Source organism: Taudactylus pleione, unplaced genomic scaffold (genome assembly GCF_031769625.1).
Source record: "Taudactylus pleione unplaced genomic scaffold, aTauple2 ptg000278l, whole genome shotgun sequence".
Classification (NCBI taxonomy): Eukaryota; Metazoa; Chordata; class Amphibia; order Anura; family Myobatrachidae; genus Taudactylus; species Taudactylus pleione.
In genome coordinates, this window is record NW_028284680.1 from 4,481,083 (window position 1) to 4,500,145 (window position 19,063).

The 19,063-nt window shown below is 49.8% G+C and overlaps 1 protein-coding gene across 1 annotated transcript in view; it reads right to left on the reverse strand.

Moving 5' to 3' along the window:
* The window catches only part of SLC37A2 (solute carrier family 37 member 2), a 60,842-nt gene that overhangs the window by 9,604 nt on the left and 32,175 nt on the right, over positions 1–19,063 (reverse strand). Inside the window, exons 5-11 of the mRNA XM_088481794.1 lie at positions 18,004–18,139; positions 16,373–16,449; positions 10,016–10,182; positions 6,267–6,304; positions 5,837–5,998; positions 5,660–5,750; positions 2,861–2,923 (exon numbers count right to left, since the gene is read on the reverse strand). Coding sequence (XP_088337920.1) covers positions 2,861–2,923; positions 5,660–5,750; positions 5,837–5,998; positions 6,267–6,304; positions 10,016–10,182; positions 16,373–16,449; positions 18,004–18,139 — 734 coding nt within the window. The remainder of the gene's footprint in view (positions 1–2,860; positions 2,924–5,659; positions 5,751–5,836; positions 5,999–6,266; positions 6,305–10,015; positions 10,183–16,372; positions 16,450–18,003; positions 18,140–19,063) is intronic.

Consider the following 19,063-nt stretch of genomic DNA (forward strand, 5'->3'; position numbering starts at 1 on the left):
CCCACCCCCTGCTTAGCACCGGGCTCGGGGGCTTACAGTGCCCCCCTCCCCGGCTCTCAGTAATTGTTTTCTTTTTCAAGGGGGCGTGGCCACACCTCCCGCGATTAGGCCACGCCCCCTCCATTACCCGGGCCCGGCCAGGCTTTCAACGGCCCTGGTATTAGGTGCTTGGTTCCCTTCTATAGAAACTACACCAAGATTTGCCTATTGGTTAGCCAAGCATTTGTGGTGGCTGGCCACACCCCCTCTGGTGGATGACCACACCCTTCAAGCATGGACCCCTTCCACTGTTTTCCCCCGGTGGGCCCTTCATATCCCAGACCGACACTGAGAGACTCCATCATATGTTAATGTCTCCATCCCCGGGGACTTGTACACCTGCTCCTAGCCCCCAATTTCCCCTCTGTATTTAATGATCAGGACACTGAATGTAATACATTAGCACATTGGATAAAGATCTCTCAGGCCCATTATCATTAAATATTTGCGGCATATTCCTAGAAAACACCCATTTTGGAGGGATACCCACAAATATTTAGTACCCCCTGAATGTATTATGGAGGGATCGCAGCAGATGGTCCCACCAATAGCTGCAACCCCGGTACGTTTCTATGGGGGAGGCGATGCGGTCAGATTTACCCAGCTCCGGAATGCTTGGCACCCGCAGCTTACATCATAGGAAGAGGTTTTTGTGCTGCCATAGCCTATGGTCTACACTACACAAAATTTAAAAGGGAGAGGGGTCCAGAGAAACCCTCTCCGGCAATGGCCGACACTCATGCGTGGTCTGTAGAACGGGTATGCGCAAGCGTCCCGGCACAGGAGTAAGGTCACTCCTAGCACATCGCAGGACTTGTCCCTGCAGGTAGAACTTCATACAATCCTGCACTGCGATCATCCCGCCAGTCAGTCCTAGTTAGCCAGTGTAGTGCCGACCGCAGTGAGTTCGGCCAGCACTACACATTTACTCAGGACCGGTGCTAGGCTACCCTGCACCGTCCTGTGCTGCACAGCTGAGCCCCTTCCCTACTCCTGAGCGCTTACCCAATAGTACCAGGCGGAGGGTGGGAGGCGGGCTCAGGCTGGTGTATTTACACACATCACCGCCAGCGCATCACATTGGCTGCTGCGCCCACTGCAAGAGCCGGGCTGGAGCTCAGTCTTCCCGCTCCTGCAGTGGGTAATGGGAGAGACGTCATGACGTCTCTCGCATAATTCAGAGCGGGCCAGCCCGGTAGGACTGATGTGCGGACGGTGGCGGGAGCAGTAGCCGGAGCGTGGATTGGAGGGGGGGCTGAACTACTACTCCTGTGGGCACCACTGGAGAGGGGGGAACGACGACTACTACTGGGGGCACTGCATCGGGGGACGCTACTACTGGGGACACTATATAAAGGGCACTGCATAGGAGGGACCACACTCTGGGGGCACTATATAAGGGGCTTACTACTGGGGGCACGAGGGACACTGCCCTGGGGGCACTGAATAGGGAGGACCACTACAGGAGGCACTGCATATGGGGGGGGGTGTCTACTACTGGGGGAACTATATTGAGGGGCTTACTGCTGGGGGCACAAGGGACACTGCACTGGGGGCATTGAATAAGGAGGACCACTACAGGAGGCTCTGCATAGCGGGAGGGGGGAGGGGGGGGGGAAGAGTCTACTACAGGGGGAACGATATAAAGGGGCTTACTACTGGGGGCACAAGGTACACTGCACTGGGGGCACTGAATAGGGAGGGCCACTACAGGGGGCACTGCATAAGGGGGGGGGTCTGCTACTGGGGGAACTATATAAAGGGGCTTACTACTTGGGGCACAAGGGACACTGCATTGGGGGGGGACCACTACTGGGGGCACTGAATAGGGAGGACCACTACAGGGGGCAGTGGATTGGGGGGAGGGGAACCACTACTGGGGGCTGCATAAGAGGGACCACTACTGGGGACATTGCATACTGGGGGTACTGTATAAGGGGCACTTCATTAAGGTGCATATGGAATGGAAAGGAATGTACAGAGTGACGAGAAAGTGACCACGCCCATTTTTTTGCAGTGCACGCACATAGAGGGGGGGGGGTCCCTCCATTTTTACATTTGCCCTGGGCTCCAAATACCATAGTTACGCCACTGAAATGGGCCCCTGGTGGAGATGGCAAGTTTCTGTCCGTGCAGCCATGAGTGGTGCTTGGTGGTTCCTCCAATTCTCCACTGCGCTACAGACTGGTAAGGAAAGAGTAACGATCTGCAGTGAGGACGGCGAGTGTTGAACACAGTGCAGGAGGGAAGGGACTTACATGCATGTAAAAGGTCTTCTCTGAAAATAAGAGAACATTGATGAGATCACCCTTCCCAATCCCGAGGACCTGCTCAGATCTTCTGGGCGTATAATAGCACAAGTCTGCGCATGGTCAGAAGCTCAGAGGCCATGGCGTGGACGGGAATGGGCGTTGTCGTGGGCCGGAATGCCTTCTGTAGATAAATACCTATAATCTACTCATAACTGGGTTACAGTGAATATACTATGCGTTCTGCTGGGCCATAACGAAGGGACACGGAAATGACCCATAGAGATCTCACAGAGCGATATAATTCCCCCTCCTACCCATTGTGCTAGTGCGGCCAACTCTCTCTCACATCCATCACCCATTACTCAAACACCTGATCCTCAGCATCTGCACAATGCGGTCCTCAGACCCTTGGGCTCCTGCCATCGCTCTGTGTGAGCCAAGGTCTGTGCTCCTATTGTACCCAATGCCAGGAAAGACAACACTGTGCCATCTGTTTTGTAGTGACCATTATGTCAGGGGGTGATAACAAAGATGTACGCAGACACCCGATAGGAAAGGAGACCTCTTACCTACAATGCCGCCAGCGTCAAACAGAGTGGACAAGTCTCCGGCCTTTTTGGGATCAAAGTGAGCTGGAAGAAGAAGAAGCTACATTTACGTTACTGGATAAATACTGAATTACGCAGCGCAAATCCTGAGACCAAAACCTACAATCCCTGCAAAATATCAAAAGGAGAAAGTGCAAACTGCAGTGTATAGTATAAGTATCACAGCATATGGGCCCCTGGCTCATAGATCGCTTCTAGACTACATTTCTCCAATGGATCCAATAAGGAAAAATCTAATAACTATGTAACAGGACTGAAATATGGGGAGACAGGCCGCAATCTTAGTAATATTCCCTTTATAGGGCCCTTTATAACACTAAAGTTCAGTATCAAACATTATAGTCTCTAGATCACTTGTTTGTTTTTTTAATGTACAGAAATGCTTCATCCTTTTCTATTCTACAGGCCCAGCGTTATCCATTCCTGCTTTGCACAGATCTGTATTATCCATTCCTGCTTGGCACAGATCTGTATTATCCATTCCTGCTTTGCACAGATCTGTATGATCCATTCCTGCTTGGCACAGATCTGTATGATCCATTCCTGCTTTATGCACAGATCTGTATGATCCATTCCTGCTTTATGCACAGATCTGTATGATCCATTCCTGCTTTATGCACAGATCTGTATGATCCATTCCTGCTTTATGCACAGATCTGTATGATCCATTCCTGCTTTATGCACAGATCTGTATGATCCATTCCTGCTTTATGCACAGATCTGTATGATCCATTCCTGCTTTATGCACAGATCTGTATGATCCATTCCTGCTTTATGCACAGATCTGTATGATCCATTCCTGCTTTATGCACAGATCTGTATGATCCATTCCTGCTTTATGCACAGATCTGTATGATCCATTCCTGCTTGGCACAGATCTGTATGATCCATTCCTGCTTTGTACAGATCTGTATGATCCATTCCTGCTTTGTACAGATCTGTATGATCCATTCCTGCTTGGCACAGATCTGTATGATCCATTCCTGCTTGGCACAGATCTGTATGATCCATTCCTGCTTGGCACAGATCTGTATGATCCATTCCTGCTTGGCACAAATCTGTATGATCCATTCCTGCTTGGCACAGATCTGTATGATCCATTCCTGCTTTGTACAGATCTGTATTATCCATTCCTGCTTGGCACAGATCTGTATGATCCATTCCTGCTTGGCACAGATCTGTATGATCCATTCCTGCTTGGCACAAATCTGTATGATCCATTCCTGCTTGGCACAGATCTGTATGATCCATTCCTGCTTGGCACAGATCTGTATGATCCATTCCTGCTTGGCACAGATCTGTATGATCCATTCCTGCTTTGTACAGATCTGTATTACCTATTCCTGCTTGGCACAGATCTGTATTATCCATTCCTGCTTGGCACAGATCTGTATTATCCATTCCTGCTTCGCACAGATCTGTATGATCCATTCCTGCTTCGCACAGATCTGTATTATCCATTCCTGCTTCGCACAGATCTGTATGATCCATTCCCGCTTTGCACAGATCTGTATTATCCATTCCTGCCAGATCAGCCGGGTGAGAGGCAGTTTATAGCGTCAGACCGCACAACCAGACACCGCGGCGCACACTTATCACAAGGTTGTGTCACAGTGACTTCACTTTCAGACTCTATGGACGTGACCCTCTAGAGTGTGTGTGTGGTGGGGGTCCCTGCTGACATAATGCTTTAACAGCCCGATATAATGACATGTAGGATCCCGCGCCCCACAAGCAGCTGCGAATCTCCCTACTATACCCAGTAATAAAGGAGTAGTTGTCCTGATATTTGAGCTGCCATGATGATGGGGACTTCTATTAATGTGGACCCATATAAATAGAGGTGGGGTATTGGAGGAAAGACCCCCATAAATCAGCTACTGGGGGACGAGATTTCCACACAAACATTATTTTGATCCAACAGCAAAAGTTATAATAATCTATCTGTAAGTATGATTGGGCAATTGCACACAGTGCTCGTGTAGGGAGGCTCTGCATGTCACAAGCGCGCACATGGGGGAGGCTCTGCATGTCGCAGGCGCGCACATGGGGGAGGCTCTGCATGTCGCAGGCGCGCACATGGGGGAGGCTCTGCATGTCGCAGGCGCGCACATGGGGGAGGCTCTGCATGTCGCAGGCGCGCACATGGGGGAGGCTCTGCATGTCGCAGGCGCGCACATGGGGGAGGCTCTGCATGTCGCAGGCGCGCACATGGGGGAGGCTCTGCATGTCGCAGGCGCGCACATGGGGGAGGCTCTGTACTGCACAGGCACCCACATGGGGGAGGCCCTGTACTGCACAGGCGCACACATGGGGGAGGCTCTGTACTGCACAGGCACCCACATGGGGGAGGCTCTGTACTGCACAGGCGCACACATGGGGGAGGCCCTGTAGTTCACAGTCGAGCGAAAAACACATTGGGGGGCTCTGAACAGTATGAAACAAGCGCTTTAAAGTTACTTTTTTTTTTCCCCATAAATTTCTTTGGTTATCAGAATGATGAACTATCAAGAATTCAGACATTCATTTTATATAGAAGAATTTCCAGTGGGGGAGGGGGAGAGGGAGACACAGTTAGGAGCAGGTTTGTTGGGACTTTATCTCAGTCCACTTAATCTCTCCAAGGATTAGTACATGGACCTCACAGTGACCAGCTAATACAGCCCCGGCCACTTGTTTGCTGTGATTACGGAGCCCCTATAGCAGAACAGTGAGGGGTCCCAGGACCCCGAGCCCACTGAATACTGGGAGACACCTTACCTACATTGGCGATGTACAGCGGCAGCCAGTATAGGAACGTATAGCTGACCAGCTTAGCAAAGAGCAGACACAGCGAGAACTCCACCACTCCCTGCAGAGAGAGAGAGAGGGGGGACTGGTCAGCAGATCACGGTACAGAGGTCACATACACTATCCGTGCGAGGGGACCCCGCTTACCGGAATCATGAGGGCCCCACAGAAACTGATGGCTTGCGGGTGCTCCACAGGCTCTTGTGGAATCTCAGCATCCTCCATCTTGTCCTCAGCCTGATGCTTACATATGTTCTCTATGCTACTGTTCATCACTTGGGTGTCTTCCAGCTCGTCCTGCGCCCCATCCTACAATTGAAAGAGATTTATTTTAATGTTCATCACCAAGATGGTCGGCTTACAGCGACGCATTTCTGTGACCGCAGACATGGAAGGGACGTCCCATAAAGATCGCTGTGTGGAGAAACTGGGGGTATAGCGACACCCCCAGCGACAGCTCAGCCCCTAGCTGGTCCTTCGGGTCTCTGGACACCCAACAGAGCAGACAACATGGTTTCCGAGCTTTACATGGCGTTGTGGGGCAAATACAATTAGCTGTACGCAAAACACAACTCACGTTCTGATCGGGAGAGAGGCAGCCGACGTCTTCTGGATCTGCCCAGATAAGATACAGAAGCATTAGTGTAAGGTACAGGACGGTACACACTGCAGTACATTAGTATGATGACATAATGAGGGTAATCAGCCAACAAAATTCACTTATAAAAGGATTTTAAGCCAAGCGTTACCGGGTCCTCCAGCTTTATATTCTGCTTTATTACAGGATGACGTGCGTATGAGAACACGCAAGGAACCCGTCTAAGTCAGCGCACTATGGTCAGTTACAGCCCGGTGTCTACACGTCAGTGTCACCTGGGGTGCGTCTGCCAGGAAGAGGGTACTGTCTGCAGCGCAAAATGCTCTCACGCAGGGCAGAAGCCATAATGTGCAGAACGCGGTCATATAACGCTGGAGGACGCCATGACAGGAACAGCTCTGTGCTATTGCGCTAACAGTACTTTGAGCATGTCGGATCTTTTAAAATGTGGTTTCTTGTGGAATGCCACCAATTAAACAAATGCAAAACATCACTTTCCTGCGCTGCGACTATCCAGGGGCAGCCGCGGTCAGGGGGCACGGTCATGTGTCTGAGCTGCCTTGGTTGGAGCATCCGTGAGTTTGTCCACCACTAATACACCGCTGGCAGGAGTAACTACATTGAACATGTTGACCTGTGAAGTGTTGACATCCCGTAGAGGCCTCAGGGTTAGGCTACAGCAGCAGAGGGTTAGGCACTAGTGTTTTCCAACCTCAGTCTGCAAGGCACACGAACAGTTCATGTTTTAAGGATAGCTATACTTGAACACAGGTGACTTAATTAGTACCTCAGTCCATTTGATTTACCCATCTGTGCTCAAGCATGAATATCCTCAAAACCTGAACTATTAGTGTGCCTTGAGGACCAAAGTTGGGAAACACTGCGCTAGGGGGAGGGTAAGGCTATGGTAGGAGATGTTAGGGTTACGCTGGGTACACACTGATAGATATACAGTATCAATGGAACGGGCGGTATATCTATAGTGCAACGTCGTTCACAGACACATATGATTTGCCATGCAGAAAGCTATAGATTGGTCACCTGCTGGTGTGTACGGGCGACCTGCCAAATCATCCATACACATGCTGCAGGGAACTGGCGGTGACTGACAACTCAACAGGGCGGGCAAACTTAAATGGCAGACGATTGGCTGACCCGCCAACCTATTTAGGCTGCATGAGGAGAAGTTAGGGTTAGGCACAGGCACTAAGGGGAGGGTTAGGGATAGGCTGCAGGAGGAGAAGTTAGGGTTTGGCACAGGCACTAGGGGGAGGGTTAGGGATAGGCTGCAGGAGAAGAAGTTAGGGTTAGGCACTAGGGGGAGGGTTAGGGATAGGCTGCAGGAAGAGAAGTTAGGGTTTGGCACAGGCACTAGGGGGAGGGTTAGGGATAGGCTGCAGGAGAAGAAGTTAGGGTTAGGCACTAGGGGGAGGGTTAGGGATAGGCTGCAGGAAGAGAAGTTAGGGTTAGGCACAGGCACTAGGGGGAGGGTTAGGGATAGGCTGCAGGAGGAGAAGTTAGGGTTAGGCACAGGCACTAGGGGGAGGGTTAGGGATAGGCTGCAGGAGGAGAAGTTAGGGTTAGGCACAGGCACAAGGGGGAGGGTTAGGGATAGGCTGCAGGAGGAGAAGTTAGGGTTAGGCACAGGCACAAGGGGGAGGGTTAGGGATAGGCTGCAGGAGGAGAAGTTAGGGTTAGGCACTAGGGGGAGGGTTAGGGATAGGCTGCAGGAGGAGAAGTTAGGGTTAGGCACAGGCACTAGGGGGAGGGTTAGGGATAGGCTGCAGGAGGAGAAGTTAGGGTTAGGCACAGGCACTAGGGGGAGGGTTAGGGATAGGCTGCAGGAGGAGAAGTTAGGGTTAGGCACTAGGGGGAGGGTTAGGGATAGGCTGCAGGAGGAGAAGTTAGGGTTAGGCACAGGCACTAGGGGGAGGGTTAGGGATAGGCTGCAGGAGGAGAAGTTAGGGTTAGGCACAGGCACTAGGGGGAGGGTTAGGGATAGGCCGCAGGAGGAGAAGTTAGGGTTAGGCACAGGCATTAGGGGGAGGGTTAGGGATAGGCTGCAGGAGGAGAAGTTAGGGTTAGGCACTAGGGGGAGGGTTAGGGATAGGCTGCAGGAGGAGAAGTTAGGGTTAGGCACAGGCACTAGGGGGAGGGTTAGGCTGCAGGAGGAGAAGTTAGGGTTAGGCACAGGCACTAGGGTGAGGGTTATGGATAGGCTGCAGGAGGTGAAGTTAGGGTTAGGGATAGGCACAGGCACTAGGGGGAGGGTTAGGGATAGGCCGCAGGAGGAGAAGTTAGGCACAGGCACAAGGGGGAGGGTTAGGGATAGGCCGCAGGAGGAGAAGTTAGGGTTAGGCACAGGCACTAGGGGGAGGGTTAGGGATAGGCTACAGGAGGAGAAGTTAGGGTTAGGCACAGGCATTAGGGGGAGGGTTAGGGATAGGCTGTAGGAGGAGAAGTTAGGGTTAGGCACTAGGGGGAGGGTTAGGGTTCGGCTGCAGGAGGAGAAGTTCGGGTTAGTCACTGGCACTAAGGTGAGGGTTATGGATAGGCTGCAGGAGGTGAACTTAGGGTTAGGGATAGGCACGGGCACTAGGGGGAGGGTTAGGGTTCGACTGCAGGAGGAGAAGTTAGGGTTAGGCACAAGCACTAGGGGGAGGGTTAGGGATAGGCTGCAGGAGGAGAAGTTAGGGTTAGTCACTGGCACTAGGGGGAGGGTTAGGGTTCGGCTGCAGGAGGAGAAGTTAGGGTTAGGCACAGGCACTAGGGGGAGGTTTAGGGTTCGGCTGTAGGAGGAGAAGTTAGGGTTAGGCACAGGCACTAGGGGGAATGTTAGGGTTCGGCTGCAGGAGGAGAAGTTAGGATTAGATCTCCCTGCTGATTGCCAACAATGAAAGAGAACGTGAAGCTAAGTAGCATTCTGTGTTAGATTTCTTACTGGGGAAACTGCCTGATAAGGAGTGGACTACAGGTACCAGCAAGTGACGGCGATTAAATGCTGCTCTACAGCTATAATAACGGCAAATACAGGAGGTAATAACATTCATACCTAAATTAATAACGGAAGTTTATTAATATTTTCATGGCCATTTGAACATTGTGCTATTTAAATTTTGTTCCCTGCATATATATGGACATACAATAGTTCTATGTAAGTCCTACAAGTAAGCCTACGGAATCAGCTTGTGGGCTTATCAGCGGTGATTTTACACAGCGATATTTCCTCCAGCTGGACGCAGTCACATTCATTTATTTTCACACTGGAGCTGTGGGAATATTGCTACTATTGTTGCATTTTAGACATATAATATTGTTACATGTTTTAGTGTATTGATACAAATCCTATGTTGTGTTGTATAAGCATTCATTACTTTTTATAGGTTTTCTTTATGCATACGTGTTTGGATAAATTATATTCTATGAAACTGTGGGTACATCTTTCACTTTTCACAGCGCTGTGTTTCTGATAAGTCACTTAGTTGCACTTAAGTATAGCTCTGCATTTATAGTTGGGCTATATTTTATTTACACATAGAACCCAAATTCATTCAGTTTTACTTGATATATTGACATAACTGCAATTCGGGAGGAGACACCTTCTCAGGTACTACTCACAAATAAAACCAAACCATCCTGAAACAGACAAAATATGGCCCAAAACTGGCGTCGACCACTAATACATCCCACTCTAAACACAGACCTAAAGTTTAAATTTAATAACTTACATTCAACTAGGAAAAAGAAGCAGATTACTCCTAATGAAGCGATTATAATTCCTGGCACGATGAAAGACAATCCCCAGGCAGAGGATACAAAAGCCCCCGCAATTAAAGACCCCAATATATTCCCAACGGCCGTGTGAGAGTTCCAGATCCCCATGATGAATCCTCTCCTGTAAATGACACAGGTCAGTTAGCGATGTTACGTGGTCTGTACTCAAACACAAAGGAAAAATAAAAGGTTGGGTTAATGTAAATATGAATGGTGCCAGTAATTCTGATTGTAGTGCTGATTAGCCCGTACAGTCTCATTGTGTCCCTTCTCTTCTCCAGAATGTAATAATCTCCTCCCAGAGTGCTCTCATCTGTCTTACTAATGCAGGACACAATACAATAGCTCTGTACTATAGGTAAAGGGTATAGGTGACAATATAGGGGGCAGTGCGTGTGTGATTGGTGAGGAGACTGAAATATGACAGTCGGCAAAGAAGGCACTTCTTCCCGTCCACAGCAACCAGATTCATGTTCCAGATCATTAATAGACAGAATCTGATTGGTTGCTATGGAAACACCTCCCACTTTAGTAGATTTACCTCACAGAGTCAGCAAGGAGGGCAATTAAATCAGATATTCCCATGCACAACTTCATTCTAATGCTGGCCATACACGCTACAATTATCAGGGCGATCCGCCCGATATCCGCGGATCGCCCTGATAATTGTAGTGTGTGTGCGGGCGACCGAGGGTTAAATATCGCACGGTTGGGCACGCCGGATCGTCCAGCATGCTAGTCCGATGCAAAGTTTAGGAATTAAATGTCGGCCACATCGGGCAGTGTATGCCCAGCCTCGGCCGGCAGAGATGGAAATGTCTCCTCCCCCGGGGGCATAGCACAGATGTCGGGGCTAATACACTGAGATATCTCACAGTATATGCCGCGGACATCTGCAGTCTGACAGGGGATTTATTTGGACGTGTATACCCAGCTTTACAGATGGGTGTAAATCCTTCATCACCCACCCGCACTGCACACTAGTAACCAGGAATAGAGGGAGGGCTGTATTGTTCACTAGCTGACAGAATAACCCATACCCACCCTGATGGGGGCATTTACAGAAAGACGTTACATGGGCAGAGGGCGGTAATACAATGCCACATACAGAGGTGTCCAGACATCTAGCCTCCTTGTGCGTTAAACAGCAATTCTAGTCGCGCCATGACTTGGCGTCACTCGGTAGCGATGAGCATCTTTTTGTGTGACTTATGATGCACAAGCAGCTTATGCTGATTAAAATGATATGCGGCATGCCTATATTATGTGCGTGACCGCTGGTGCATCTGCATGGGAATGCTACGTTACAGTGTCACAGCCGCTAACACAGCCAGTCACAGCCACAGCCACAGCCGCTGACACAGCCACAGCCGCTGACACAGTCACAGCTGCTGACACAGCCGCTGACGCAGACACAGCCGCAGACACAGCCACTGACACAGCCGCTCACACAGCCGCTCACACAGCCGCAGACACAGCCGCAGACACAGCCGCAGACACAGCCGCTGACACAGCCGCTGACACAGCCGCTGACACAGCCGCTGACACAGCCGCTGACACAGCCGCTGACACAGCCGCTGACACAGCCGCTGACACAGCCGCTGACACAGCCACAGCCGCTGATGCAGCCGCAATCACAGCCGCTGACACAGCCACTGACACAGCCACTGACGCTGACACAGCCGCTGACACAGCCGCTGACACAGCCGCTGACACAGCCGCTGACACAGCCACAGCCGCTGATGCAGCCGCAATCACAGCCGCAGCCACAGCCGCTGACACAGCCGCAGCCGCTGATGCAGCCGCTGACGCAGCCGCAGCCACTGACACAGCCACTGACACAGCCGCTGACGCAGCCACAATCACAGCCACAGCCGCTGACGCAGCCACAGCCGCTGACGCAGCCACAATCACAGCCGCAGCCACAGCCGGTGACACAGCCACAATCACAGCCGGTGCCACAGACGCAGACACAGCCACAGCCGCTGACACAGCCACAATCACAGCCGCTGACACAGCCACAGCCGCTGACACAGCCACAATCACAGCCACAATCACAGCCACAATCACAGCCGCTGACGCAGACACAGCCGCAGACACAACTACAATCACAGCCGCAGCCGCTGACACAGCCACAGCCGGTGACACAGCCACAATCACAGCCGCAGCCACTGACACAGCCGCTGACGCAGCCGCTGACGCAGCCACAATCGCAGACACAGCCGCAGCCGCAGACACAGCCGCTGACACAGCCACAATCACAGCCGCTGACACAGCCACAATCACAGCCGCAGACACAGCCGCAGACACAGCCGCAGCCACAATCACAGCCGCAGCCACTGACACAGCCACAGCCGCTGACGCAGCCACAATCACAGCCGCAGCCACTGACACAGCCACAGCTGCAGACACAGCCGCTGACGCAGCCACAATCACAGCCGCTGACACAGCCACAATCACAGCCGGTGACATGGCCACAGCCGCAGACACAGCCACCGCCGCTGACACAGCCGCTGACACAGCCACAGCCGCTCACACAGCCACAGACACAGCCACAGCCACTGATGCAGCCGCAATCACAGCCGCAGCCACAGCCGCTGACACAGCCACAGCCGCTGACACAGCCGCTGACAGTCACAGCCGCTGACACAGCCGCAGCCGCTGACACAGCCGCAGGCACAGCCGCAGTCACAGCCGCTGACACAGCCACAATCGCAGCCGCTGACACAGCCGCAGACACAGCTGCAGCCACTGACACAGCCTCAGCCACTGACACAGCCGCAGCCACTGACACAGCCACAATCACAGCCACTGACGCAGCCACAGCCGCTGACGCAGCCACAATCACAGCCGCAGCCACAGTCGCTGACACAGCCACAATCACAGCCGGTGACACAGCCACAGCCGCAGCCACAGCCGCAGCCACTGACACAGCCGCTGACACAGCCACAATCACAGCCGCAGCCACTGACACAGCTGCAGCCACAGCCGCTGACACAGCCACAGCCGCTGACACAGCCACAATCACAGCCGCAGCCGCAGACACAGCCGCAGACACAGCCACAATCACAGCCGCTGACACAGCCACAATCACAGCCGCAGCCACTGACACAGCCGCTGACGCAGCCGCTGACGCAGTCACAATCGCAGATGCAGCCGCAGACACAGCCGCAGACACAGCCGCTGACGCAGCCACAATCACAGCCGCTGACGCAGCCGCTGACGCAGCCACAATCACAGCCGCAGCCACAGCCGCTGACACAGCCACAGCCGCTGACGCAGCCACAATCACAGCCGCAGCCACTGACACAGCCACAGACACAGCCGCTGACGCAGCCACAGCCGCTGATGCAGCCACAATCACAGCCGCAGCCACAGCCGCTGACACAGCCACAATCACAGCCGGTGACACAGCCACAGCCGCAGACACAGCCACTGACGCAGCCACTGACGCAGCCACAATCGCAGCCACAGCCGCTGACACAGCCACAATCACAGCCGCAGCCGCTGACACAGCCACTGACGCAGACACAGCCGCAGACACAGCCGCAGACACAGCCGCAGACACAGCCACAGCCACTGACACAGCCACAATCGCAGCCGCAGCCACAATCACAGCCGCAGCCACAGCCGCTGACACAGCCACATCCGCTGACACAGCCACAATCACAGCCGCAGACACAGCCGCTGACACAGCCACTGACGCTGACACTGACGCTGACACAGCCACTGACGCTGACACAACCACTGACGCTGACACAACCACTGACGCTGACACAGCCACTGACAATGTAACATAGCATTTTGCATGCAGATATAGCTGCACATACAGATTATAGGCATGCCGTATATCGTTTTAATTAGCATAAGCTGTTTGTGCATTTTATTTAAATCGATTTGCGAATAAGACGCATTTTAAAGGGAAGAGGCTGCACAAAAAGATGCTCAGCGCTCCCTAGTTACACGGCGCTCACGCATTCTGTACCGCATGGAGGATACATTTATGTGGACACATCTGTATGTACTAAGTATCCGTACTCGCTATGGTGAGAATCTGCGGCTATAACAGGTAGTGCCGGTTTCTTTAGGACAGAGAACCACACATAAAATGACACACTACGGCCTGTACTACAATTGGCCACACTTTACACTACATAATTCCAGCATTATCTCTATATAAAGATCCTCAGCATTACTTTCCATGTAATTCCCCATTAGTAATCCTGCCGTTACCAACACTGCGGACACTGGGCCTGAATATTTCAGTATCGTTCAGTTTTCACATCCCCACCACCCTCGTCGCAGCCATTATATGCTTTATATAGCAGCGGACTTTACGATGCAGTGTTTGAGGTAAGTCATGTGTCTGATATTACAGGGAGCAGACACAGGTCTCTAGCTGATAAATCTGCAGCGCTCAGGAGAGCCGCCATTGATGGTGTTCTCATTAAGGGCTTGATGCAGAGGTGCACGCAAATCCCGTCGCGGCTGCGATTCCGTATAAAGTTTTTCTGCAAAAAATATGCTAATGATTTAGCGGATATCTTGTGCGCAGAGACGCCCACCTCAGACGCCTCACATCCACCGCTATTGTACAAGAGACAAAATATCGGGCGCACATAAAACATCTGAGCAACCCTATGCGGTCTCAGAATAAGCTTCTCACATAAGATCCAGAGTCCTCTGCAGTGGCGTACGAATTTGCAGGGGATGATTAGAGCACGCCCAGAAGACAGTCCTGCTTTTTTCTACTCACCCCCCGTTGTCTCCCCCAAATGCTTACGACTTGTCACTCTGTATTCTAAGAAATCCTCTGCGATCTTGGTCTCAAACCCATCGCTGCGCCTGCACAGAGTGGCTTTGGCGCATGCGCAGTAGCCAAAAATCACTCCATTTTATTCAATCAGAAACTATGCCTTTACCCTCTCCTAAAACTCTCCTGCCAGTCTTACTGAGGGCTGATAATCAACTCAGAGTAGCTTTAGGGAGCAGCCTTCTGCCAGGGTCTATATGTGATGTCAGGGAGGGGTAGGACGTCACCTGGGGAGGTGTCAGGTCCATAAGAAGAAAGATAGATAGATACATCTCTTCCCCTCTAGTGATGTATGGCAACAAACACCATAAGAAAGAGGAAAAGAGATGCTGCACTCCCAAATCGAATGGTGAAAAAGGTCTAAATGAACTTAAACATCAGTACAGATTAGATCAACGTTTCAAAGCCTTACGGCCTTTTCATCAGGACTGTACTTGTTGATGTTTAGCGTATTCACTGGAAAACTCCTACCATGTCCTTTTTGAGAAAAATATTGATTTGTCGACTAGTACAAATATGTTAGCATAATGTTGCTAGGTCCGGCAGCAGCGTGTGGAACGCCGACGCGCGTTTCGCTGACTAGCTGCTTTTTCAAGGCAGTGAATACGCTAAACATTAGGGACAATAACAGACGAGGGCAGGATAAGCTGAAACTGTACGGAGATCAGTGTTCAATTGTAACACATGCCTATCTCTACACAATGAAATAACATCAAATGTGAATATAATATAGTAACCATATTGTTAGAGACACTAGGGGAAGTAACTAGATATTGTTACTAAATAACAGTACAACGTTGTCATAACAATCTACTACGTATCCGTGTGAGAAAGACGATGCTTCTCTGAATTATAAAGACAGAGAGAAAACCAGGATTTTGATATACAGAATATTAAGAGATATGTAGCATCTATCACTGTATACATATAACAACTTTGTAATTTCTTACTTTTCTCTGAATTATAAAAAGAGATACAGTGAAACGGGAATTTGGTATAAAGAATATTGAAGACATGCGGTATCTAAGTAACACGAAGTACAAACGAATATATCATTTCACTAATAAAATGATAATGTAACAATCTACCCTTGATTAATCTGTACCCACTCATAACTGAATATCACCCCATAAAGTTATTACGAGAATTTAAATACTGGACTATTATAAGTCCGACAGCAGTAGGAATCAATTTTAATTCTATATCACATTTTTTCTTTATATCAAATACACATATCTAGTTTGATTTTATAATATTTCGGCTAATTCTTGGACAATTAAAATTTTAAATAATAACGAATAAAGATTAATATTTTATTATTTTTCCAGAAAGATTTTTTGAAGGAGGATAATCCCTGGGTTTAACTAGTGCACTTATAAAATCTTGCTTTTTTTCTTCTTTTCAAATACTAGTCTCTGTATGTATGTATGTATGTATGTATGTATGTATGTATGTATGTATGTATGTATGTATGTATGTATTTTTATTAATAACTTACTTTCCTTTACCAAACCAGTTTCCCATGCAGGCAACCACTGACGGCCACCCTGTAGTTTGCGCCAATCCATTTAGTATCTGTAGAACGATGAACACTATGTGATTATTGATACATTGTCTATATGGAAACATGAAGATTATTTACAGGCAGAATTTACAATCAATCAGGAAGGAGCCGAAAACCATTCCTAATGCACGGATCAGAATTCCTCACATTGGGCCGGATTCAGAGGCGCACGCTATCGCAGCCGCAATGGCGTATTTTTTCGCTAACGCTGAGGGACTTTGCACAAAGACTTCCGCAAACTGTGGCGCTAATCCGCCACCGTGCAGACTAAAAACTACCAACGCACGCACCATCAGGGATTGCGCCAGCCCTATTAGGGAGAAGCATCTCCGTCTGAACATGGCCACTTGTGTCAGTTTAACTGCGGCAAAAGACACTGTCGCTGACCGCGGCATGCCCGCTTCTGACTAGCCACCCCCATTCCCACTCAGGAACACTCACCGAAATGGACTCTCTCCATGTCTAAATTCGTTGGCATCCTCCGGCGATAACCATCAGAAATCATGTGCAGTTGGGCTCGGACGCATCCACAGGCTGAAAACATCGTCTGCTTCCATGCCGCAGTGACAGAACGTGCATCTCTGAATCAGACCCATAAAGGTCAAATGCCGAAGACCCCTCCCCCCTTTCCACCAAGTTGGGGATGAAATACCAATCCCGACGCTGCAAGTCAGACGGAGCAAAATCCCGACAGGTGAAGGTAAGTAACCTAACCCTCTCTTAGTGGTGCCTAACCCTAACCTCCCCTTCCTGCAGACTAACTCTAACCCTTCCCAGGGGGTGCCTAACCCTAATTTCCCCTTGGGGTACTTAAACCGAACCCCCCCTCCCCCGGGCTAACATGCTTACCCGGATCCTAAGTTTGAAATTACAGCGGTAGGGATGCAAATGCCTGTATCCTGATCCCATTCGGGATAGTGGTGTCTGCATTTTGCCGGGCAGCGGGATTCCGGTGTCTGTAGATTTAGTACATCCCCTCCCCACTAGAAGCACCCCAGTTTCCAGTCTATTAGGCAGATCTATCCGCGCGAGCACGCAGTGTTAGATTGCGGGTATCGTCTGATCACATTTTATGGCAATTATGGCACTGAACTGATGGTGAAGTCTTTTGTGAGCTGGGTCCTAACTGCCCGTCAGAGCCTCAGCGTTAAATGACCAACTTCATTGCGTTCACATCACTGTACAGCTAGTCAGGCAGCGGCCTCATTGATCAACGAGTGATATTCTCTTTATTACGAGTTACTAATCTTAAATGGTGCTCCAACCAATCAGCTCCTGTCATTTTTAAAACACATGACAGTTAGAAGCCGATTGGTTGGAGCACCTTTTAAGATTACTTACGAGTGATAACAAGAATTTCACTTGTTGATTAATGAGGCCCTAAATTTGCTAATAAATATAGTTACACTGTACTATACAACCTGCTTCTGTAGAGTCCTGTAAATTTTTGGTTACGTCGAGGCCTGGTAATGGTTACAAAATGAGAGAAAGAAAATATATCTCATTGCCAGCAAATGCCCTCTGGTCGGGGCTGGTCACTTCCAGGCATTAAATAACAGTCTCACCTGGAACAGAATAAAGTACCATAGGCCATGAATATTCCAGTAATATCCCAGTCCCAGGAAGGCTGTGAACACACCGGAAATTATCATCCCACCAGACAAGTAATAGCGCAAGGGGAGGCGCTCGCCAAATATACCACTGAAAAGAAATCATCAATTACTCCAGGACAAGCAATAAAAATACACATTTGTTTCAGTTTGCTGAGATACCGCCTGAGGTTAGACAGGACCAGGACGCATCCAGTTTGTGGACTGAACCGTGAATCAATTTGTTAGGAACCAGGGACATGACTGAGGCACGCCTATGGAGATGTAGGTTCAGCACAGCAACTAGGGGACAGGTTCACTTTAACGGAACCTGGCTAAGCCTTGAAAGAGAATCCTAAAGGACTGGCCAAGATTTGGCACAGGCACACACTGGGACATCAGTAACCGGATTGGCGGTCTCGCTGCTTCACCATCCACCTACTCTGCCAGCTGTACCCAGGAGGAGGAAACTGCAAATCATGCAGTGCCCAGTTTATCACACCATGTTTGGTCGCTACATATTAAGGGGGGGGGAATTCAATTAGATGCAAAAACATTAACTTTTTGAAGGTGTAAACTTTTTGCTCGAATGTGTCACTTTTCACGTCTCCCTGTTTTCACGCAATCCTATTGCAAAAGACGCAAAGTGGCATTCGTACCACAAAAAAAAAAAAGTTTAACAAAAATAGGGTAATAGTGTAGAAGTGTTTTAGGAACCATAATCAAAGGGTTTGGGGTTTTCAATTTGGGTCAAATGGCGGTTATTATTTTATCACTGTTACAGAAAAATGCATAGAAGAAGCAATATATTCTTGGGGAAAATAAATGCTGTAGTTAAATTAGGGGTACATTAAAATGGCTGTAGGTATGTTTGTGTGTCCTAAAAGTGCATTAAAAAAAAATAAAAAAAAAGTTAATACACCCGTCACCTGCAATCCTAAAATCACCTGTCCCATCCACACATCCCCCCAAAATACCTAACCCAAATTCCAACACTTTTTAAATTTTCATCCCAAAAATTACGTAGTTATTAGCC